A 23,964-nucleotide genomic window follows, 5' to 3' on the forward strand; every position below is an offset into this window, starting at 1 on the left:
GCTCCCTTTAGGTACTGAAAGGCTGCAATCAGGTCACAGCCTTCTTTTCTCCAGGCTGAACAAGCCCAGCTCCCTTAGCCTGTCTTCATAGGGGAGGTGCTCCAGTCCCCTGATCATCTTCATGGCTCTCCTCTGGACCCTCTCCAACAGCTCCCTGTCTTTCTTGTACTGGGGGCTCCAGACCTGGACACAGTACTCCAGATGGGACCTCACAAGAGCAGAGCAGAGAGGGTCAACCACCTCCCTGTCCCTGCTGGCCACCCCTCTTCTGGTGGAAGATGAACGATCTAAGGACATGAAAGCATAGCTTCGTCATCCAAGTTATTTATGAGCCTACAAAATCTTGGATGAACTTTGAATGTCTCTTTAAATCTTTAAGCTAGCCTTCGGGCTAAGTTTGCACACAGTGCAAAGAGTTAATTTGGGAACCTCAGAGAGTAAATCTTTATAATACCTCAAAAAAAAAAAAAAGGTGGAGCACAGCATTTTGCATGCTGTGTTGTACAGGCAGTACAGACCAGTCTCTCCAACCCTACTCTGCAAAGATAGCATTCAAGAAAGAGAGAATAATTTCATATCCACCCCTGCTGACTCCTCATGAGCAGCGATAAAGATTTCTGTGCCAGATGGAGGGGTGATGCCCTCAGCAACAACAGGAGAAGCAATGACGAATGCAAAACTCTGGAGAATCGCAATATTTTAAAGTCTTAGCAAAATTCCTGAAACTTTTGATACATCAGGCTGTTGCTTCTGAAAACAGCAGCAGATGGATCGCTTGTTCTGTTCGGCATGACATTTTTGTATTGCCATAGAAAGGGCGAAGATTAGTTTTGCCTCATCCTCCTTCTTGCTGAAGAAAAGCGTAAACATGACTAGAACATGTTACCAGTGGGTAATAACATAACTTTGAATGAAGATTGTAATGGCCAAGAGTGTAATTAATTTGTTCAAAACAAACATTACTTTATCTGTGGAAGTAGATCTGCCCACGTGTTTCTCAAGTGCATTTGTGGAGGATGGTTGCAATAACTCCCCTGTAGTTCAGAGGCACACAATAGTAATTAATAATACCACTTGGCATTTGCAATTCATGTACCAGCAGACAGGCAGGTGTTGGAAGTTGTGTGGATTATCACAGCACTGATAAAATGAGAGCCAAGCATGGTCTGGGATACTCATGATTCACTGCTTTGCATTCTCTCTTTTTCAAAAGCTGCCTGTTGTTTCCAAACAAGGTGGCTATCGTTTCAAACTTCCCCATTATCTTGAGGAAGCACACACAAACCCGTGTCAGCACTCCCTCACTACACTCGCTTTACTGGACAGCTTGCTGTAAACGCAGACCAACAAGAAACAAAGAGGCCTCAGCAGACTCCCGAAAGCTCCTCCCCGCTGGACAGCCCAGCACTCAGCTGTGCCGGCGGGCGGAAGTACGAGCCGCGGTAGGGAGGCGGGCGCTGCGCCCCTATTCTCTGCCCCAACCTGCTGCGGGCTGGGGCGTGCGACCTGCGCTGCGCAGAGGCTCAGGCGGTCCCGGCGGAGTGGCAGGTAAGGGAGCGGTGGCAGCGTCCTGCGTGTGCCGCGCTGCCGCGTCTCGGGAGAAGGGCCGGCACGAGATAGCCCGCGTGGGCTTTTTCTTCTCTCTTTAACCTGCATGACTGGTTTGCGAGGAGCCGGGCCGGAGTCAGTGAAGGCTCACCTTGGGCAAGGTCTCGGGCTTTATTCCTTCAGATCCCTGTGAAGCGAGTTAAAGGGCTGCCAAAGTAGTAGTAGCATTGCCCAGAGTTAGGAAAAACTGTGTAGGTAGCACTTGGGCATCAATTTTGGTATCTCCTGTCACCTGCAGTGGTCCCCATGAGATCTCTGCAGCACTAGTTTTCTATGAACTGCTCCTGTAATAAAGGGTGATGGTTGTTCCTCAGGAGCAGTCAGGAAGTTAAATGGTTCAGCACAGCACTAAAAGTGCTTTGGTTACTGTATGAGGAAGACATAGCACTGCCTTGCTTGGGACTTCCTCAGGAAGTTGATTGGTGGAGAACAGAACAGAGCTACTCCTGAAAGTGGCCTGCACCAGGAATGCCTTAGGCTGGGTCATGTGAGAGGCAGGAGAAGAGGCTTGCTATGGTAGTGGATGTGAGTGTTACATGTGAAGGAACGGTTAGCCAGGAGAATGCTGGAACTTAAACCCTGCTTGAGCCAGGAGCATTGCTAAAAGTGAAATTAATACTTCTAACTCCCAGCTTAGTACCTGGGCTGTTCAACTTGTTGCTCACTCCCTTGTTTGAAATCATATTGAGCCTGAATACTTTCAGTGCTTCTGGGTGCCAGGAAGATGCCCTGTTTTCCAGCTACTGTTATCCATGCTAATCTGGTTGTAAGTTTTGTTGTTAACAATGCAAGTCTGCTAAGAAATACCTTAAGTGATCTCTGCAGCTTCTTCTCTGAGTCTATGTGGCTGACCTGAAGTGTAAACTGGGAAGTTTTCACGTGAGCTTTGTTAGACAAGCTACTTATTAGAAACCAAAAAAGAAAGTGACTAAAATAAAGGTGATTAGTAGCTAATAATTAGTAGCTTCTAAAAGAAGCACACCCAGTACCTGCAACACACTGTATCAGAACTTAAACAACAATTAAGTGTGCTGAAGATTCCTAACACAATAGAAAGCACAGCAATGACAACAAAATTACAAGGTCCTAAACTGTAGCAAGTAAAGATTCACTCAAACACAACAGCCACAAAAATAACAGAAGTTTCTTACCTTCCAGAGGCCTCAGGTATACAGGGACCTCCCAGAAGATATCTTTGTGCCTCCCTGCCAAGCCTTAAATGGGGTCTGGGAAGGGGTAGATCCTGACTCCACCCCTTCTGGTCACTCAGGTACATTGCATGCACCTGAGCTCCTAAGGGTTGGCCCTACCTTCCTACCAGGTGCTCAATCAGTTTGAAGCTCTGATTTAGCATGTCCACTATAATTACAAAGCCAAATTCTCCCCAGCCCTTGATAACTATGTGCACGTAATTTTGTTATTAGCGTTGGACAGTGCACATATAACTGGAAGTGTGCTTGTCCTGACTCAGTTACTAGCATGCACTCTGTGTTGGTATCCAGACCTAGTAAACCAGGAATCGTTGTGAAGCTATTTGTATTACTTGTAGTTTTATCTGTGAGGAAAATGAGTCAATAGACTGAAGTTTCAAATAGTGACTTTATGCATCTGAGCATGTTTCATTTTGAAACGTAGGTTGCCTTAATAACAATTCTTTGGAATATTATGGATTTGTATAATTAGCTTTCATAATACAAAATCTCTCTCTCTATTTTCTCCAACAAATGTGTATAGTTAGTATAAGATCTGTTAATCTTTTATTTTACATGTGGAATTAATAATCCAGTATAATTTAGTAAACAAAAGCAAACTTTCATTAAAATGTGAACCTCAGTAGTTATTACAGTTATAGTTTAGATGTGTATTTCCTCAGGTTGCATACTTTGGGTGAGGCTGACACACTTTTCACCTCCCACTCTCAACAGGCTAAGAGATGAACTAGAATAAATCGATCTGTCATTGTAACTGCGTTGTTTTCTTCCCAGTTTCTGCCAGGGTCTTCCAAGTTAAAACCTCAGGTTGTGTATTGCTTATCAGTGAAAAAAAAATTCTTTTTTATATGTAAAAATGTTAGGGCCATCCCTTTTGTCCCTATGTTCCAGTTTCTGGGGGCAGGGCAGTGTGCAAAAGAAACCAGAGCATTCAGGTGATCTGATAATAGTGTTTTTGAAGCCCCTTCTCTGGTCATTATTTGACCAATTGTAGGGAAACGAGAAAAGGAGATTATGACTTTTATGCTATTTTTGCACCTAAGTCTGTAAAAATTCCATTTTTTTTTGTGCCCATCTTCTTAAGTCATACAGTTTGCAAAATAAATGCCATAATACTTGCTAGTTTATTTCTTTTGCAATCTACTTAGGATAGTCTTTTCCACAGTGTAGCCTTTCTGATGGCAGCATGTGACATTGTTGTCTTAGCACTTTCTGTTGGCTGACAAACCTGTTTCTGAAGGCAAAGCTGAGTCTTATGTGACAAAATCTTGTCTCTCTCTGTGTTTTAACTTGAATAACTATTTGTCATGTGGATAGATGAAATCCTGTTTGCTTGGTTACCAGCTGAAAATAGCAGTAGATAAAATGGTGGGTAAGCTCAACCACAGATATTTGCAGGAGTGCAAATACTGGGTTCATAACTTGATCCAGAGCCCCTGGGTAACAGTGGAGAAGTGGCCTCTTTCTTATAAAGAGCTGTGGATTAAATGTCCCAAAGTCAGTTGTTATAGCCAAAATTGGATGTCTTTATGGGTTGACCATTTTAACAGAGGATTAATTTAAAAGTCTTTATGGAAAAAGGGATATCACTTGTATAGTGAGAGATCTTGGAAGGGGGTCATAGGCTATAAGAGTATCTTCTTTTCATGCAACTTATAGGGCTATGAAAATGAGGAAGTTGGAAAGGAGGTTCAATGTAGTGTTAATAATTGCATGTAAATACATGCGTGTGCTTCTATTTTCGGTACTTAAGAAGTGTCTGTGCAGGTGGCATTTGAGTTTTTTGACCTGTGCAATTTTAAAGTCACCTATTGGTGAAATTCGTTTTTTTTCCCTGATTGTTAGGGTTTACAGGGCAGTAAGTAAACCAGGCAGGTGCATATTTTTGTAGAGGCTCTTAAAGGTTTATAACAAGAACAGGCATCAATTTGTTTTTAAGCAGCGATTTTCCTTAACTTCAATTTAGTAGCTGTAGTGAAAATACTAAGTTACGGCCTGAAGCAGTGATTGAGCACCTGGTGGGAAGGCAGTGCCAACCCAGGGGAGCTCAGGTGTGTGCAGTGTACCTGAGTGACCAGAAGGGGTGGAGCCATGATCTACCCCTTCCCAGACCTTATTTAAGTGTTGGCAGTGGAGGTAAGGATGTCTCTTTTTGGAGTTCTCTGCCTACCTGAGACTTTCTAAAGGTAAGTAATTCTTTTTCTTTATTTCTGTATCCATGGCTGCTGTATCTGGTTTTGTTCTTATTTGCTGTGTCCAAGGACTTTGCTCCTCTGCTATTATTGTTCCATTATAGCTTTATAGTAGTCTGTCTTTATTTACAAGGAATTGTATTCTTAAGCATCATACTGCATATTCCTGTGGCTTTCTAACGTCAGCCTTGGTAATCCAATGTGAGTGTTTGATGTTAGCTTTAGAGTTTCTTTAATGAATTACTGTGAGTTGATTATCTGCTGGTATAGAGACCATAAACATCCCTGTTAATTGGAGAGTGTCTCTGTTTGCACTGTATACAAGTTTAAAAAATAAAAATATTATTATATAGAAATTATTATATGAGCTGGGAAACTTAGCACAGCCTTGAAAGAGACCCTAATCTTAATTGTGGTTGTATGTCTATAGCATAGAATTCATGTTCTGTACTGTTCCTGAGGTACTTGTGCTTTTCTGTTTCTATACTTATGATGTAGAATAATAGAAAAGGAACAAATGTCTCCTTCTAACGCTTTTTCTTTTTTTTACAGCTATTTGATTAGCAAGATGAAGCTTGCTAAGCTGCACTATTGGATATTGGGTTGTTTTTCTATGGCATCGTGTTGTTGGTGTACTTCAGATAAATTCCCTCAAAGGTAGGTTGTGATTTAAAACATGCGTTACTACTTAAATAACCTAAATCATTGTTCTTATCTGTCATTAGCCAAAAAGTGTTTTATGAGAACTATTTTGCTATGTTTCTTATAACACAGAAGTTCAGTATCTTAAAAGTTCAGTTATTTTAAATACAGGTGAAAGATTATTTTTCTAAGAAGGACTTTTTTTTTTTATTTTGTGCAAGGAAATTAAGACTCTACAGTGTTAGGGAATTGTTTTATTCAGGTTTCCCCAGCAGTAGTGAAGACTAACTAGAAGTATTAATAGCTTTCAGTGACGCTATGTCTGATTTGTTCTGGAACTGTTTAGATAAATTATGTAGAACCACACATGCATGTGAATGCATAAGAGAAAATTTGGCTGTTACAAACTAGCAAAACCAGAGGAGAAAACTGGCAAGTGACGTAAAGTGAGAGCATCTCTATTTCAAGTTGAGAAATAGCTTTCTCATGGAACTTTTTTCTGTAGCACCCTTAGTATGCAAAGGAGATATGGATGTTAGCTTCCAGGGAGTAACAATTTATTTTGATAGTTCTGCTTGTAATGCTATCAGTTTGTGCAAATTGCAGTGTTGTTTTTTTTTTCACTTGAGATTTTATTATGTAGTGTAGTTGCTTTATAGCTTTTCGTATCTTGTAATGTCTGAAGCAAGAGGTGTTTAGCCAGGGTGCCTATTTAGATTTACTGGAAAAACAAAGAATCTTCTGTAAAAGTGTCTAAAATATGATTTACCCTTCCATTACTTCTTAAACAAAACTTGTAAGCTTTTTTTCTCCATATAGGATTCAGATAGTACTTAAGTCTCTCTGAATTATGTATCTCTTTAGCAAGAGGCTTTGAAACACAAATATTTTTGTGAGAGATAGGGTATTCCTTCTATAGATCTTCCCTTGGTAAACATGATAGTGTCACAACTTTTAAAATGTTTTCAAATTATATAGTTAAGCACTTTAAAAATGTGATGTTTGTGTGTAAAATGATAAACCTCAGAAATGCTTACTTTGTTTCTTTTCGTAATTCTTAATTTTTTTAGTTCTAAGTTTTATGTTATCTGACAGCATGGTGATACTTGGATGAAATTACATCTCTTGCAGCATCAACTGCGTTGTTTGTGGTTATTGTAGTTTGCTTTTCAGAGGAGTACTTACTCTTCCAAGGAAGCTTTATGCTTTCTTTTCAGTTAATGTGTACTCATCAATCAGAATTACAAAATTAATAATGACCTAGGCATGTATTTTTTTGGGGGGGGTGTTGTAAAAGCTTGCCAGTAGATAATTTCCTAAATGTAAAGCAAAATGTATCCTGTACATCTTAATAAATGGGAAACATATGGAGCTAGTATGCAGGTGTGTTTAACAGTGAGGATTCTAAATGTGTTGTTTTTATGTAATTTGTTATTGTTTGATCCTACAGTGTTTGGAGTTGTTAAATATTGCAGTAGAAGCTAAACAGCACTGAAGTCAGCTTGTAACCTCTGTACATTGCTGGCATTGTGCTGCTGACTGGAGATGGTGTTCTTAAAATACTTGAAGAACAATATTTTTGTTTTTTCTACAGTGATAGCCATTCTCACACCTGGAAAAAGCTGTATCTTGCTCACCATTGGCCAGTGACTGTATGCAAGGTGAGATTTGTTTTGTTCTCTTTTATCTGGACAAAGGGAGCCTTAGACAGTAAATCTCTGAAAAGAGAATTAATAAAGCCCATTGAGTATTTAATCTTGCTTGCTTACTTGCCTTTTAATAAGGGTATTGGCTGATCTTGGTGCAACTTTTGCAGTTTTTTTGTACCTCAGGTACCACTAAACATGATGGTATTGTGGTGTGTGTGCTTCAAATGTAATAGTTAATGTGGGACATGCTGTACACTAAGCCTTAATTGCTTGCTTCTTAGTCCTCAACTTAACCCTGGTCTTCTACCAGACTGTGTAAGCAGACTGGCATGCTTTCTCTGCCTGAAGAAAACAGATTAGTACTTGAACTGTGTCTTGCATGTTGAGATCTAGCTTTAAAATGTTGGCTCCAAAGTTTTTATGATAACTCATCAAATACAGATTCTATCTGGAAAAAGGAGGCACTGTATAAAGCTGTTATGGCAGGTGTCTTTGAGTATTTCTATATTTGGGGGATGGAAACAAAATGAACCCTTCCCTGCTGTAAATACTGTATAAAAGTAGTAACAGCAAAACTTACTATCAAAAACTTCTGTGGAGAATGGGATATGCTTATGATAAATGTGTGGGGGAGATGCCAATACAAAAACTTAGCTGTATCTAGCTATTATATCTATCTATCTATTTTTGTTTGTTTGCTGATTTTTTTTCTTTTTGAGGAGGATCAGAAAACTGAAGTTAAAATTATATGAAACAACATTTTGTCCAGTTTCACCTCCCTGAGTCATAGGAAAAAGGGAGATTGCAACTCTACTCTTATAAGTGCTTTCTTTTTTGTTCAGATTGTATGTTAACTTGGGGGGTTCCCAAAATTCAGCTTTGAATGTATACAAATAGATTATTCTGCATCTTCAGTGTATTTAGACATGATTGCTGTGTTAGTTTAAAACTGTTGACATGATATCAAAAGGTAAAAATAATATCTGGGTGAAGCAAACTGCAATTGTGTTATATTGTTTAAGTTAAAAACTGCTTTGTTACAGTATGTTGCACAAGCACATATGAGTTAATGCATCTTATGTAAAGGAACTTGATTATAGGCTGAGGACTTTGCTACATAATGTGTTCTTGATAGGTGTTGTAATTCCTACCTATTCTGTATATGTGTGTTGAAAAAGGTGTTTCAGGTATTTGAAGTCCTGCAAGGCCTTTTTTTGAAAGTGTAGTGGAACATGATTCAGCATACCAAAAATTTGTGAATGTACCTCTCTTGGCTCTTCCTGTGCTTTAATCTGTATGTAACTGTGCTCAGCTCTTGTGTTCTAATACTGAGTGTATTCTGCACAATGAAGCTGGAAAGTACTGTTCTAGAAAAATGCTGTGGTAAGGCTCAACTTAAATTTTCTGTTCAGAAATCAGTGTGAATTTTGTTAGGTGGAAGTAGGAGCTGCAGAAGGGCAAATAAGGGGGATTGCTCTCCCTTATTGTGGAATTGGACACATCTTGAATTCAAGAAGTTATGAAGATAGAAGTTAAGATTGCAGCTTCTGCATCTTGGAGATTGTAAATAAAGAATAACTTTTGTGGGTTGTTCCCTTGTGAAATAGAAAATCTGATGCAAGTGTGTATGCAATTTGGTTCCTGTTCTGGAGAATGGGAAAAATGAAGAAATGGATACAAAACCCTGCTGTGATCTCTTACAATACATGTGCTGGTGTTTTCCCATTTTACAACATTGATTTAAAAGGAAATTGGAAAATTACCATGGTCAGAACTAGAGAAGGGGGTGAATGAAGCTGTCCAACACTAGGTCACATGCTGCACTCGTATTATAGGTGGTAATGGGCACCTGCACTGCAGGCATGCAGTACAACACCAAACGTTGGAAAATGTGTAGAAGAAACTGCTAGCAGGGTTAGTACCATGATAAGGGAGAGCTAATTCCTGGTAGACCTAAAGGTAAAATGATGCCAAGTCTTTATTCACCTCTTCAGTCCACTGTGTTTCAGTGCTCTGCAGCTTGAAGAGGCTTTTACTTGCTGGAAAGGAGCTGTTGAGTGACAGCACTGAAAGTCAGGTGTTCTGAGTTACTTGGGGTACCCAGTCTGGTCTTGGGAGAGACTTGAAATGTTGGCCGTCTGACCACAGTTTGACTCTTTAGCTTTCCTTCTGATCCCAGAATACTATTTCAGGTAGGAAACAGCACAAGTCCTGGGTCTGAGCCGAAGCCCTGGTTGTGTCAGCTAACTTGAATTGAAAAATGCAGTGGCATTTTCTTTGTTTGGGAACTGTGCTTTAAAAATTGGGTAAGGAGCACAACTGTGCTGTTCTTGTGCTCACCCCAGCTGAGCAAGATTGTTATCTGTCAGTCTGCTTTTCAGGGGATGATTAGGCACTGGTCATTAACTTCCTACACTTTGGGCTGGATAGCTGAGCTCTTTCAACTCTGCAAAGCTTGTTTGGGCAGGAGCAGTCTCATTTATGTTTCCAGTGTGTGTTTGTAAGAAAGTCCAGCACAGCCTACAGTTTTGCTGCTGCTGGCTTGTGGCATGCAGAAGGCAATTAGTAAGATTACAGGTCTGTCTGTGCATTTCTCTATACTCCACTCTAGCTTCTGCATCACATGAAAGGCATTTGTGGCGTAATTAAAGCAGAATGGGCAACACAGAGCTGAAAAGAAAAGATAATATTTTGGGGAAAGAAAATCTGAGGAGGTTGTTATTAAATAAAGAAAATTGTCTACCGAAGAGAGACCTAATAATTAAGCATAGTAATCAGGGAAAACATGATCATGTCGTTCTGTGATGTATGAATGTAGAAACTTTTATTTGTGCTCAGAAATACGTATTCTGCTCTAAACAATAGTTAATGTGTAGTGTATTTCTCCTGTATTAGCAGAAATCTTGACTGGAAACCTTGGTAGGAATGTACATTGTCTTTGCTTTTCACTCTCTTCCCTTTACTCAAAATAGCATAAGAATATTTTCTAATTATTTTACTTGAAATAAGCACTTTTTTCTTTTATCTGCTCTCAGTATTTTTCCTTTTCAATATACCAACAAGTCTACTCCTGGACTTCTAAAGATGATTGTGTGCTTGTCCAGTATTACAGCTTATATTTGTTTTTTATTTTGATGACTGCACCTCTTGGAAGGATCTGGTGATGAGAAAAATAATGAAAAATGCCACCTACAATATAGGATAAATGTAGAGTTAATTCCATTCATTTAGCATGGATCTTCCTATTAGCTCAGGATTTGTCCTTTTGTCTTCTGTTCACGCTGCCTGTTTGGGATACCTCTGGTGTTCTCTTGATCTGTTTCAAAACTTCAGCTGTGGTCAACAGGCATTAAGCAAGATGATTTACCACAGCTTTGTGTACCTGGAATCACTGAGTTGAACAAGCAGAATCTCTTGTCTGCTTTGGGCCACCAGTGAATGTGCTTTGTTTTTTGTTCTAAGCTGTTATTTCTGGTCACGTATAACAAATATTTTGTATTGTTGTTTTCTACAGATGAGTGCTAATGATTGTCAAGACCCTCCAGACTACTGGACAATTCATGGACTGTGGTATCGTTGTAGATTGTTTTGATTTCAATCTGGAAAGAAAAATTTTTATACCAAAATGTTTAGGGCTCTTTTTTCAGTGTCATTTTGTTTTATGATTGCTTCAAAAAAAAGCCTTTCTTTCATTGGAAATTCAAAGTCTGTTCTGATGTAAAACTGGGTGTATTCCTGTACATCCTGTGAGTCACTGATCTACAGAAATCTTCTTTTCATGTGAGCATTTTGTTTACATTGATTTTTATAAAATCACCACTGTTCTCAAAGAGAAAGGGAAGTAATGGCTTCCCTTCTTCCTTCCTGAGTACACAGATTCCGCTAGTGACTCGTGACAGCATGTAAAATATCTTAACTGAGCACAAATATTGTGGAAGTCTGGGGAAAAACTGATTTACTTCAAAGGAATCAACTACATGATGTTGGTGTCAGTGGCAGCAATTAGAAGGTTTTCATGGCAAATACATGGAAAAATTCTCTATGGAAAGTTGGTAAACTGCGTGTCCTGGAAGGATGAACAGCATTAAATATAGATTTCCAGTGACTGTCTGATAATACTTGCTGAATTGTCACTTGGTGCAGTGGTTGGAGAGCTCAGGGTTATCAGTGGCATGATGTGCACAATTCTAACAAGACAATTCCAATATGAGTGCTTCCTCTGTACATTTATTACACATTGTGATGAATTGTAGGGCCTAATTAAGAGCCTCTACATGGGAAATGTTTTAGCCATAATTAGTGTACTGGAGTTTACTTACAAAACTTCATAAAAGACAAACTGTCCATCAGCGTTTATGAATTTATAGCTAAAATCTCTCATTTAAAATTGAGAGAGTATGATATCTGCCAGCTTTAGTAATAGCAAATATATCTTTTTTCACTTTGATTTTTGCTTCTTTAGGCCTGACAAAGGTGAAGAATGTAATAGGACATGGCATTTCAATGTCACAGAGATTAAGGTATTTATTTTAAAACAAAAAAAAAAGCAAAGTGTCATCCAAACAGCTTAGTGCCATTGCTTTTGTGCTTCTTATGTGCAGAACATGTAACTCAAAATCGATGTCTGTGATTGTAGTTTGCTGAGATGTATGATTCTAAAAGTCGATTAAGTGCTTCTGATACTGCTTGAAGTCACAGTGCATGTGATCAGTAGCAGCTGTTCATACCTGGTTTTGTGGACATGTGGTTGAATTTGTTAAGCCACTTCCTCTGTAGCAAGAAAACATCTAGGGAATATAGGCATTGAATTTCCAGTGGTAACCAGTATCTGTGCAAAAGAGGTTACAGTCAGGTCATGGTTTTTCTTGTGTGTTTTTTTAATGTGTTAATTTATTAAAAATGTCCACATCTGAGTTACAGAATAGGCTAGAAGGGATCTTTAAAGAGCATGAGGTCCAACCCCACCTTGCTCAAGCAGGTGCACCTAGTGCAGTTCATCCAGGCCTATGTCTAGGCAGCCTTGGTATATCTTCAAGGAGGAAGACTCTACAGCCTCCTAGGCAGCCTCTTCCAGATATTCTTTATGTGGGAATGGGAAATTTGATCCTACGATAGTGAAAAGCTCTGTAGTTGAACAATTTCTGAAGGAACAGCTGAAAGAAAATCTTACTAGTCTGTACTATGTATTTGGATATTCAGGTATTTGCATCTGCCTGTTACTACCTCCAACCACATTTCCAGAATAAGTGGGAAAAAGGACCTCTTTTTCTGCAGATAAAATTTCTCAGTGATGCTGAGAGAGAAGGCTTCAGTTTTAGAAAAAAATACCAATTTATGTTGATTTTGTTTAGAAATAGCTTTTAAGCTCAGCAGGTAAGTTTATTAAGAAGCTGTTATTTTGTAGGATCTTATGTCAGACATGAGACGCTATTGGCCTGATGTGATTCATTCATCTCTGAATCGCACCCACTTCTGGTGAGTACAAACAAAACTAAGAAGACAACTTTAGATGTTATTTTATGAAAAAAGTCAGTCTGAGTTAATTATCTTTCAGGGAAGTTACGCATGAGAAGCGGCATCCAGGAAGCTACTGAAAGGGATACATCTAAACACACTCCCCTCTCTTCCCAGTTTTCTTAATATAGCAGGTTCTGAAGAGAACTTTTGCTGAGGCAAAAGTTTTGAAGCAAACCTTACTAAAAGTGAGCAGTAGAATGTTCCCTTTTTATTCAGGGAAGAGATGCATCTGCATGGTATTTCTCAGAAGGTGGAAATGGAAAAATAATTTGCATTGGGTGGTCTTAGCCCTTTCTCTTCAGACTTCTATTCTTTACTTTCCTAGCAGCCTAAAATCAGACCAGGAATTTGTTTAGAGATCAACCTGCTTGGCATATGGAAGGAGAAGGAGACTTTGATCTCTCCTGACAATGTTACTACATGTGTTTTTCCTTCTTTTCTGGTTCCTCTTTGCTTCTATATCACCAGGTGCTTGGACTGAAGACCAGTATGCATGTTTGAGGCTGCACAGGCTTCAGTAGTCTGAATGTATTATTGAACTAAAATCACTGGCAATTTGATGTGATTTGTTTCTGCCAGATCTACTGTGAAGACAATGTCAGATAAATGTAGCTTTAAATGCCTCTGCCTCCTTCTTTTTTCAACTGTAATTACCTCTGGGACTTTCCTTTGGATTACTTCCTCCCTGTGTCACTAGGGCAGGTCTTTGAAGGGAATGGGAGTCTCTTATAATATCCTTGCTCTACAGAAGACCTTTGTCCTCCAAGTCTTAAAATGGTCTTGGAACTATCTTACATCAGTCTGAACATCAAAACTGTCCCTCCAGGAAAGTGATGGTGCTTCTCTGTACTCTTCTCCTTGTACTGTGCTGGGGAGAGTATGACTGTCTATTTCAGTGGCATTGCAAGTTTATGCTAAGCTAAACTGTTAGGGGAATAAGAAAACTGTGTCCTAAATCTAGTCCCTCCCATGCCCTGAATGCTCACCTGTTCTAACACGGATACTTTGGTAGGCAGCAGGTATGAACAGATACAAAGTCTTTTTTGTTTCTGTTCAAGGCTAGCAAAAAGTATTTCTTATCTCTTATTATCACTGGTTATCACTAGTATAAAAGTAATCTGAAAGTAAAGTTAGTACACTGTAACTAGTATTTTGATTGACAGAGTAATTCACTCCCTCTTGGTAAGGTAACAAACACACTTTAATTGGCAATTCTAATTGCAGATTTTGTAAATGCAAGTGTTAAGCTAGTTGGAAGCCAGTAAGATCTTGTCGTATGCCTTAATTCATTTACAATAGTGTGTTTACTTCAATTTTTTTTTTAAAATGTCTAGTATAAAAGAAATGACTGAAATGAGAACCTGAAAGTAAAACTAAGATTTTTTTCATTGTAGACTTGAAGGCACCTTAGTTGGGTAAAGAACAGAAGCAGTGACAAGCAAAATGATTATTAAATATCTTAGCATATCATATTGGGGTTTTTCCAAGACTACCCTAATTGCATACTGTGTTTCTTCCTGTATTTACCTCTTACTTATTTCTGGCTTAAAAGAGGAGATAAAGATTCTTCAAGGGGATTAAAGAATGACTGTAGATGCCTCTATAAGAATAATTGCACATCTTTGTTCACCTTGTTTACTAGTGAACAATGTGACATTTGTTACCCAATAGTTTGAATAGGATATAATAGAATGCCTTATAACAGGATGTGTGCTTTGCATCTCAAAATTTACTATCTGAAAACCCACTTTTTGGAGAAGTTTTAGACTTATTTTTTTTGAACAAAATAAAAATTTCTAGGTTAAGAGAATTGCCTTCAGGATCAATTTATACATTTGATAAAGCAGAAGAAATCTGTGCTTACCCAAGACAGCTGGGTATCCCTCATCTTAAACATTCTGTGGGCAGCTCTTGCAGCTGTGGGTTCTTACCAGTTTTCAAGCTGGGTGATTTCTGCAGTTCTTGGACCCAGCTGACATGCACCCAGTTTTTATTGTGGGCTGCATCTCTCAGATACTGAGCTTGGGGAACTCTGTCCTTATTATATTTAACGAGGCTCCAAATCTTAATGTTTAGCATTTTTATCACATAGCTGAGTTGTATCAATTTCATTCCTTTGCATTTCTGCTGCCACCTAAAACTCCATTTGTAGAACTTAACTGTTAGGTATGCCAGTGTGGTATTTTTATCTTAAGAGCACCATCAAGAAAATAGCGAAGGACAAATTATATTGTGGAACCCAATCTAATGCTGTAACTCCCACTACTGTGTACCCCTAAGTACTGTGAAAGTGCTTGTGTCCTACAAAGAGAACAATGTCAAAGTTGTTGATGGCTAACATGTTCTCTGTGCTACTGCCTAGCTTTTGAGTATGAAGAGGTACGGAAGGGAGGATGACCTTCACAAACACAGGTGGCCATGTTCTTTATCTGTGTGCCACCCAGCTGAGGCTCGGCACAAGGACCTTGTTTAATTGTGGCTATGTGAAGGATAAGTCTCAGTGAACAGCATTTTGAGATGTTCTTTCAATTTCTGAACAAATGATTTATCATTCCTTTTTTTTCCCTGCAACTTGTTCAACTGTGTCAGCTTGTTTTACCTTCATCTCTTCCACTTAAACACTTCACATGCCTGTGCTGAATGGTCAGAATTGGCTATATCTGCATCATGTTTTTTTCATGTCACTGTGCTGCAAAAATGAAATAATGTGAAAAGAAACATAATCTTAAAGTTGCTGTAATTGTCTTGTAATGACTCTAAACTAGCTCTCAACTCTAGAATAGTCATAAGACTGGTGTGAGAACTTGGGCCCTGTGTGTCCTTGTCTTGCTGCAGATGATAAAGCTTGTAAAGAGTCTGTGGGTAGCTCTGTACCTTTCAATTTAGCATCTCCTCACCTTGCAGTGTTCAATCTTGGAAAGATAGTGCAGAATTGCAAAAAAAACAGTGTAATCCTTTTAGTGGGATAACAGAGCGGAACCATTACTAAGTGACTTTAGGACAAATTCATATATATAATGTATAGCAAAACAATAGTAATCTGGAATGTCCCAGGTCCATGCTATTATCTAAGCCACCATACCATCCTTTCCTTTCTCTTTTGCAGCTCTTACCTTTATTTGAAAAGTTTTTCTCTTGCAGCTGTCAATATTAAGGACAGCTCATTTATACATTCCTAATGTGGCTTACTGTCCAGAAGAATTCTTCCTTAGCCTGATGCTACAAACCACCATGAGGGGCTTTAGCTTTTCTCTCACTATCCTTACTGGTTCAAAAGCTCTTCTAATTTCCTTCTATTAAAGGAAAGAAATGTTGCTGTAAATAATGTTTTATAGAACTTGAATTTTGATTTCTTCCTGTAGGAAACACGAGTGGGAGAAGCATGGCACTTGTGCAGCCTCACTTCCGATCCTTGATTCTCAGAAGAAATATTTTAGTGAAACCCTGGAACTCTACCATCATGTTGACCTTAATGGGTATGTTAATGAACTCTCTGGTCTGCTCTTATTTCAGACAGTTTCTATAAATTTAAAATGTAGTTTAAGAAAAGAGTCTAAAAATCTCATGGCCTAACTAACTTTTAGTACTGGAATGTAGAAGAGGGTTTTCTGCTTTGAGAAACATGTCTCTGGTCACTTCATTCTCGTAAGGCAGCATGCTTCATTTCATAGTCATCTTCTAATGCAAGCTATTAAACTTTGAGAAGCTGTATCTCACTATCAAAAACTGTAGCACTGGTAAACTTCTAAATCAAGCGTCAGAAACTTCAGATCTCTGAGTTGTACTGATACCTAAACAGTCGGCTGTGTTTAAGAAATACAGTTTTTATGCTCAGAGGAAAAGGCAAGCAGCAGGCAAACTTGTGCAGAACATCCTGGGAAGATGCTGAGAGATAATAGCAAGGAAGGCTGTCCGGAAGTGCAGTGTTTGGTTGGTGTGTACAGCTTTCAGCTTTCCTTTCAGAAGTAACCACTGTCTGACATTCTTGCTTTGTCCTAAGAACTGATTTCTCTTAATGGTTCCAAAGCACTGGCAATTGTGGATACACTACCTTGATAGAAGTGTTGGAACTTGTCCAACCACTGTATAAACATACCATGGCTACAAATGAATATCAAAAGTCCTAGAGTCCTACCCTGGTCATTGTGCTTATTATGGGTGGGAAAACATTTAACTTGGGCTTGTTGACCATGAAACATCTCTTTATGTAGAAAGAGAGATGAGAAAAATTCTCCTTTTGTATTTAGAAATGTATATGTATATTTAAAATCTGTTTCATATTTTGTCTTGTTCAAGCAATCTATTTAATAGTCTTATTTACTTTGCATACACACAAAAGAAATCTTTTTTTTTCCATCCCACTCATTTTTGCAGGTGTCTTGTAAAACTTAATCATGCTTTTCTAGACACATTGCATGTTGTATATAGCGTTAAAATCAACAGTATCTGATAAACCAACTGCCTAAGTACTGTGTGACTAGAACATCTTACAGATGGCACAATGACCGATTGTGTGGCTCTAAATCAGTATGCGTAGTGAAAAAGAATTAAGATTGAAACATCTTGAAGTTAATTTCTCATAGCATACTCCTCACTGAGGGAGGGAACAAGGCACCCGCATAATTAATTTAATCTTTGCTGGAAAATAATTGCTAATGTTCTCATTGCTTCATTTATACTTTTATGAGGGAAAAGTAGTGTTAGAATGATTACAAGTTCCCTAAAAAGATCTTAATATTAAGAGGATATCATACAGGCTCCTGTAAAGCAAGTATACCCTTATACAGTTGGGTTAAATCTCCCTACTGCAGAACTTGACCTTGCAAGGGTTGAGCATTATTAGTGCTCATCATCTGAAGAGATGTTGAACGTTTCCACGTACTGCTGAAGTGAAGAAGCAGGTATTCTAAGGCTCAGTACCTGTTGGGTCCTGAGGTTTGTTAGCAACTGAAAGTGTGAACTTCACTCAGGACTGAATCTAAAGGAAAGGGTATTTAAGCCAAAGGTTGTTGAGAATTACCTTGTTGCTCTTATGTGAACAGCTGTTTTATTAAAAAACACAGAAACATTTCTAAAAATCACTTTGTAAGTAACTCCGCATCAGTGTTAATCCAGATTCTGTGTCCTAGTGGCCAGAGCACAGGAGTATGGCTTGATGCAAGGGTGCCACGTTGGCTTTCAGCAGTGCAATCTGAAGATCCAGCAAATGATAGTAATATAGTCTTGTTTGTTTGTTTTCTGAAGGCTTGTCCCTCTCCTGGCTCCTCAGAGTAAAGTATAACAGTGGATTCTTGCCGACTCTGCTTAGTTAACGGGAAGTTGCTTTTAAGAAAAGGACACCTTCCCTTGGCCTGGCAAAGGATGGAAGGCAAATTTCCCTTGCTTAACATAATTTTAAGTTGTCACTAACAATAATTTACCTAATGCTTGTGAAGTTATATTTCTATACAAAAACCATGAAAATGTTTTGTCTTTCATTCAGTTTTCTCCTGAAAGCTGGGATAAAGCCAGGCAGTACATACTACCAGGTAAGAAAGGACCTTTTATAAAAGCAGTGTCACGTGTATACTTCCAGCAAAAGTTATTTCTAGAGAGTAAATAATCTTTTTTTTAGTTGCATATGTTATATTTCAAGTTGTGCTTCATCTTAAACTCTTTGCAAATAAACTCTTTGCAAACTTACTGTTGGAAGGTGTGGTGGTGACTTATTAATTTTTACAAGCTTTTTAATTTTTCAGATGGCTGATATAAAGGAAGTGCTTACAAAATTTTATGGTGTTACACCAAAGATCCAATGTCTTCCACCAGAAGAGGTAACAAAATAAATAGATAAAACCAAGCACACACCCACAAAAAAGCCCACAAAATAACCACTTTCAAACAAGCACATTTTATCAAAATTTTAAAAGTGTAAAAATAGTGAAAAATCTGCAGCGTAGTAAAACACAGTGTTCGTTGTGTGTGCAGCTCCTTGGAAATTGGGTATTGCTCAGCTCTTAGAATTGAGTTCACAAAAACATTAGCTTCATTCTGGCACCACTGAGTTCAGCTTATGTTACTGTTGATATATCTATTTCTTAACACAGAAATATTGTTCATGGAGGGAAGTGTCCATTCTTTATGCTACAGCTGTGTTCTTAGTGTAGGTACTCAGACACTGGGAGTTGTGGGTTTTTAAGCCCTATTTGCCTTAAACTTTGAACAGGCACCTCTTACAGAATGCTGTACTCACCAGACTGGAGGTAAACTGTATACGAGTACTTTGTCCTGCTGCTGCTGAAGCATAATTGCCATATAACAAATCAGTAGACCCAGTAAGAATGAGCTGAAAGGAGCTAGTTAATGCATTGCCCTTCACAAGGCTACTGTCCATTAAAAGCAGTCTTTACTTCAAGCAAAACAAACCATTCACAGTGAAGTTATTCGCTATACAGAACCACTCAGAAATAAAGCAGTTTAAAGGCTTGTTTCTGAGCTTGTTCTCAAAAGCCCCTATCTGAAGAGGTGAGGGTGTTTGGTCGTAGGTTCAGTTTTTCCTTTTGAGCTATTGTGGTCTAATGTTTCCATTTCTTTGTGTTTCTCCTTGCCGAGGATTGTACTCTGAATCGCAATACAGCAAAGAATGTAGTACATAGACTTTGCTATAGCATAAAGTACTTGTTCTCATTATCTGAACTAAGAATGCTTTTGAAGGAGCGAAGTAGTATTCTGAACAATATATAGATAGGTGCATAGTTGTTTCTTCAAAGGTGACTCTACTTTAAAAAACAAACATACACAGAAAAGCCACAAAAAAAAAGCAACAACAAAAACCATATGAGATAGCTCTCCCTCTTCAGCTCAATAAAAGTAGTTTACCACACTTGCCAGAGTTATGGCCATACACAGAGAGCAGTTTTATGAAAACTTCCCAAGATACAGTTGCTGATGGAGTTTAATAGTTCTTATGTTGTCAGCTCATTTGCTTTAGTAGTGCCCTGAGATTCTTATACTCAGAAGTTGCTTCATGTGAAAAAGAATTTGATGTTAAAATTATTTTTAACTGTATTTTTATGTTACTCTAAGCAACAAGGGAATATGAGTTGAATGTGGCTTTTCAGAGGGATGCAGTCACTTCTGTTCATTCTTAAGGGTTTTGTAACAGGTCTTTTTTCCACATATACTTTGTGTGTGCCATTCTCTGTGATTTTTGCAAATCTCCATTCCTCTGTGAAAGAATTATTTCTTTAATGCCCACTGTGGGTTATTTTAGCCTGTTCTGCAGTCCAAGAGTGATGTTTCCACTAATTCTGGCAGCCTACTTCTGTATTCCCTTCAGTAAAAACTTCTGTAAAACCAAGACTTCTTTTCTTTCTTTGGAGAGTTTTCTTTGGTTCAGTTCCCATCCTTCTGTAAAAGAGTTGGTGGAAGGTGCCTTTCAGGTCAGATAGATCCTTTAATATGCTCAGAGTTCAACCAGAGCTCATTGCTAAGATGAGCAGTTTCTGTGTACTGGGCTAGTTTGCTAAATGGTAAGATAATCTGCCATGGTATTTCTTAATAAGTCTTACTAGTTATGCACATTCCCCAAACTTTTAGTGAATTAAAGTACTGGAATGTGTTTACTTGTCTATATGTATGTTCTATAAGCTGTTTGTACTGGATGCTTCTAGTACTTGTCTCCTTCAGATTTGTCCAAAGGTAATTGTACAAGCAAGCACTGCTGTATTCAATAGGTAAGGCAATATATTTGACAAAATGGTTTATTTTCTTCCCTGTAGCAAGCTGATCTTATCCCTTTTTTTTTTTTTAGAGTGAAAAAGCACAAACACTTGGTCAGATTGAATTCTGTTTCACCAAGGAATTGAAGCTGAGGAACTGCACAGAGCCGAAGGGTGAATCCAGCCAAATGCACACCAACTTGCAGCTTGTAACAGAGGAGTTATCTGTCTGCAACGACACTCTCCCAGTCTATTATCCTTCACAAGTCCAAGATCACAAATGGAGCCTCAAGAGCTTGAAAAACTTCAACAAAACAAATTAACTTCAACAATCCCTTAAAGTTGTACCTTGGAAAGTAATTTTAACTTAGCAATATTACAAAACCTTTGTTTTGTATTGTGAGGGCATTTCTGCTTGGGGAAAAGAAAACCAAATAACTGCTTTGGCTGTTATAAAGAAAAATAGCTTGCATTGTAATACCAGCTATGTAGGCTGAAGTCTTGAATTGCTGGTCTGATACAGATGAAATCAGAATCTGATTTAGAGCTGTCTGTACTTCTTGGCTTATTTTTTAATTTGAATCAGTGTTCAAATGAGTTGTGATGACTTAGTTTCATTTGCAGTTCAATCTGCCACTTCAGCCACATGTTTTTTTGGCAGTGACTCAGGGTAGCAAGTTATTCTTTGTTTTAAAAAGGTGCTTATCAACTTGAGATGATAACTTATTGAAGAGAATATTGTAAAATGGAAGAACTTAAGATCTGTCTGCTTTGTGTAAATATGTTCTCCAGAAGCACTGTAGCATTAAACCTTTCCTCACTCAGATTACAGGTGCCTGAAAATGACAACCTTTTAACAGCTATTACTTATTGGCATCTGCTAAAAGAACCCCAAGATTGTACTTGCAGCCTCACCTGTTCATAGGTTGATTTTGGTCCAGTAACTAATACCATCATGAAGAGTGACTGATGTTAAATTGTCTGCTATTGTAGGAAAATAATATTAGACTCTAGAAACATTCTTAATGTTTAACAAATTTGAACAGTTAGCACTTCCATGGAAGTGTATGCCTGAACTTCTGTTTAAAAATGATTGTCATGTAATCACTTGGTTCTGAGAAACAGCTTTTTATAGGTAAGCAGTAAATACTGCAAGGATTTCAGTGAAAAGTACAAATGTGCAATGGTGTTTTTTAATCCCATAACAATAACAAGCCACAAAGTTGCATGCTTCCAAGTAAGACCGATTTAGATGAGATCCTCTACACAGTGCTATGGTGATGCAAGTGTCTCAAATTGTCTTTGAAAGACAATTAGGACTCAAAGAACCATCTGTTAGAAAAGTGTATGACTGCAAAAAATAGTAAAAGCATTGTTAAGGACAAATTTGTTATCTTTTAGGTTTAGAAACCATTCATATTTATTTGGCTTGTACCTCTCCTTTAAAGCGGTTACCTTGCCATTCCAGAATACTGTGGCTTTTTTTTTTCTGGGGGGGAGGGAAGAGGGGAAGAAGGGAGGGGTTCAAGTCCTTTCTAGAAATTTGAATTCTTTATTTTTTTTAATACATGAGATTGGGTATGATCTGCATTTTAGCGTGTCAACATTTCAGTACAGTGTGGGTTTTTCTTTCAAACTTCTTTCCTTCCTGAGTCAAGGAATATACTAATGTAACAGATCTGGAGTATTTTATACAGCCTTTAAAATCAACACTAAAAAAGTTATCCTTTTATTCTTTCTCCCTACACCTATTGTTGTAGTGGAAATACTCAAAATTTCTTTGACATCAAAAATGTCAAATTCTGAAGGGAAAAGGCAGAGGATGCAGCATGTAGTACTTGTTGTAAAGAGTTTTTCACTGCTGTTTTAAGTACGTTAGTGTTTGTGGGTTAACTAATTTCAAGGAGTGTATGACTATGTTAAATTTGAGATAGGTGGGGTTTTTTTCAGTGACTTTCAATTGGCTGAAATTCACCTTTACATCTTTTTTTGAAGTGTAACAGGATGAATCCTGCTCTTGGTTCAGTGAGAATTTTGCATGCATTTCTGAGAGAAAAGTGATTCAAAGACCAGAAATTATCTGTTGTGCCTTGGTATTTTTGGCCACGTTTCAGGGAGTGCTGTGATGATCCAGTATTTTCTATGGGGTTGACTTTAATAATTGTGTAATGTTCTGATAAGAACCACGAAAAGCACATTATAAAAAATATGTGTATATGTTTGTATATGCATTGTATACGATATCATGTCTGTTTGCAATTAAGAACGCCAATACAGCTTGATTATGAATACAGTTCTCAGTTAGAACAACTGACTTCTCAAAATTTCTAGACGTTGTCTTCTTGGGAGCAAGGGCAATGTGAGAAAAAAGACATAGAATCTGTAATGGTACACTATGCTGTTAGATGAATTGGGTTTGCTGGTTATTTTAATTCCTTGTTCCTTTCCACAGCTGAAGGAAAGCTCAAATAGAAGTAATGGGAGTATTGCTGGTTCTTGTACAGGCTTAATGGAAGCTTGAGTCAATAGCCTGATTTTTTTTTTTTTTTTTTTTAACTGCAGTATAAGTTGTTTTCCTTTATATTTCCAAATAATGCCTAGGGAGACAAAATATATTATGTACAAAATCTTCACAGTTCAAATGTAATGCATTAGTTTAAGCAAAGCCGACAGCTGCAAATACCAGCTTCAGAAGGAAGGGGCACAGAGACAGCCTTCACAGTGTGATGCTACGCATTCAAGCTGATTCTTGCAAAATAGTTAGCAGATAAAGACAAATCAAAACTATTGACCTCTGCAACAGAGCAGACAGTGCAGCTTCCATATACTTTTCAGCCTTCTGTTCAAATGCAAGCAACATGAAGGAGCTGCCAAGTTCTAGAACTTAGAGAATAAACTGTATCATCTGAAATGGGAGAGGGAGAAAGGGAGGCTGCAAAGCCAGCAACATGCTGAACAAGAATCCTGCTACTGAATGAGAAAATGATTGATGAAGGCTAAGTCAAGTTGAACTAAAAAGAAATCACAGACAGAACCTCGGCATGGCTGTGGCTGGGAGGGACCCCTGGGTGTATCTGGTCCAACTCTGCTCCAGCAGGGACACCCAGGCCTTTGTCCAATATATTTAGTATTTCAGCTTGCTATGATAAATGTATTAGTAACATATGCAACTACTGTGACTTGGTATGATAATCCCACCTGCATAACTTCTAGGATGATGCGAAGGCTTTTGAAAAATAATTGGCTGACTTATGCAAAGAGCTTCAGAGATATGTACAAAGGATTCTCTAAGGACAACAAAAGGAGCAGATGAATGAATGGCAGCACAAGTTCAGACCAAAGATTATGGCTATCCCTAGCGATGACTCATAGCCAATTACCAACCTTGGCAATTGCTTTTCATTAGGATGTATGTAATTCTTAGGGTTTTACTAATACAATTTAA

The 23,964-nt window shown here is 38.2% G+C and overlaps 1 protein-coding gene across 2 annotated transcripts; it reads left to right on the plus strand.

The window, feature by feature from the left end:
• Positions 1 to 1,386: 1,386 nt before the first annotated feature.
• On the plus strand, positions 1,387 to 22,843 carry RNASET2 (ribonuclease T2). 2 transcript variants are annotated; one of them, XM_003204063.5, is made up of 10 exons: positions 1,387 to 1,548; positions 5,564 to 5,668; positions 7,248 to 7,314; positions 10,817 to 10,872; positions 11,765 to 11,822; positions 12,707 to 12,777; positions 16,182 to 16,295; positions 18,302 to 18,347; positions 18,558 to 18,632; positions 20,612 to 22,843. In XM_003204063.5, the coding sequence occupies exons 2-10, from the start codon at positions 5,580 to 5,582 to the stop codon at positions 20,840 to 20,842; spliced, it is 807 nt and encodes a 268-aa protein (XP_003204111.3). In that variant the 5' UTR covers positions 1,387 to 1,548; positions 5,564 to 5,579; the 3' UTR covers positions 20,843 to 22,843. The 2 variants fall into 2 exon arrangements, with proteins under 2 accessions (XP_003204111.3, XP_010705388.2); XM_010707086.4 differs by lacking the exon at positions 1,387 to 1,548 and adding an exon at positions 4,983 to 5,005.
• Positions 22,844 to 23,964: the final 1,121 nt, after the last annotated feature.

This window comes from Meleagris gallopavo, chromosome 2 (assembly GCF_905368555.1).
Source record: "Meleagris gallopavo chromosome 2, MGAL_WU_HG_1.1, whole genome shotgun sequence".
Taxonomy (NCBI): domain Eukaryota; kingdom Metazoa; phylum Chordata; class Aves; order Galliformes; family Phasianidae; genus Meleagris; species Meleagris gallopavo.

Excerpts from the sequence above, each read along its gene's own strand:
- RNASET2 (XM_003204063.5), top strand. The coding sequence starts at position 5,580 with ATGAAGCTTGCTAAGCTGCACTATTGGATATTGGGTTGTTTTTCTATG. Across the intron at positions 16,296-18,301 it reads CATCATGTTGACCTTAATGG|TTTTCTCCTGAAAGCTGGGA; the intron begins GTATGTTAATGA and ends TCTTTCATTCAG. Across the intron at positions 18,633-20,611 it reads AATGTCTTCCACCAGAAGAG|AGTGAAAAAGCACAAACACT; the intron begins GTAACAAAATAA and ends TTTTTTTTTTAG.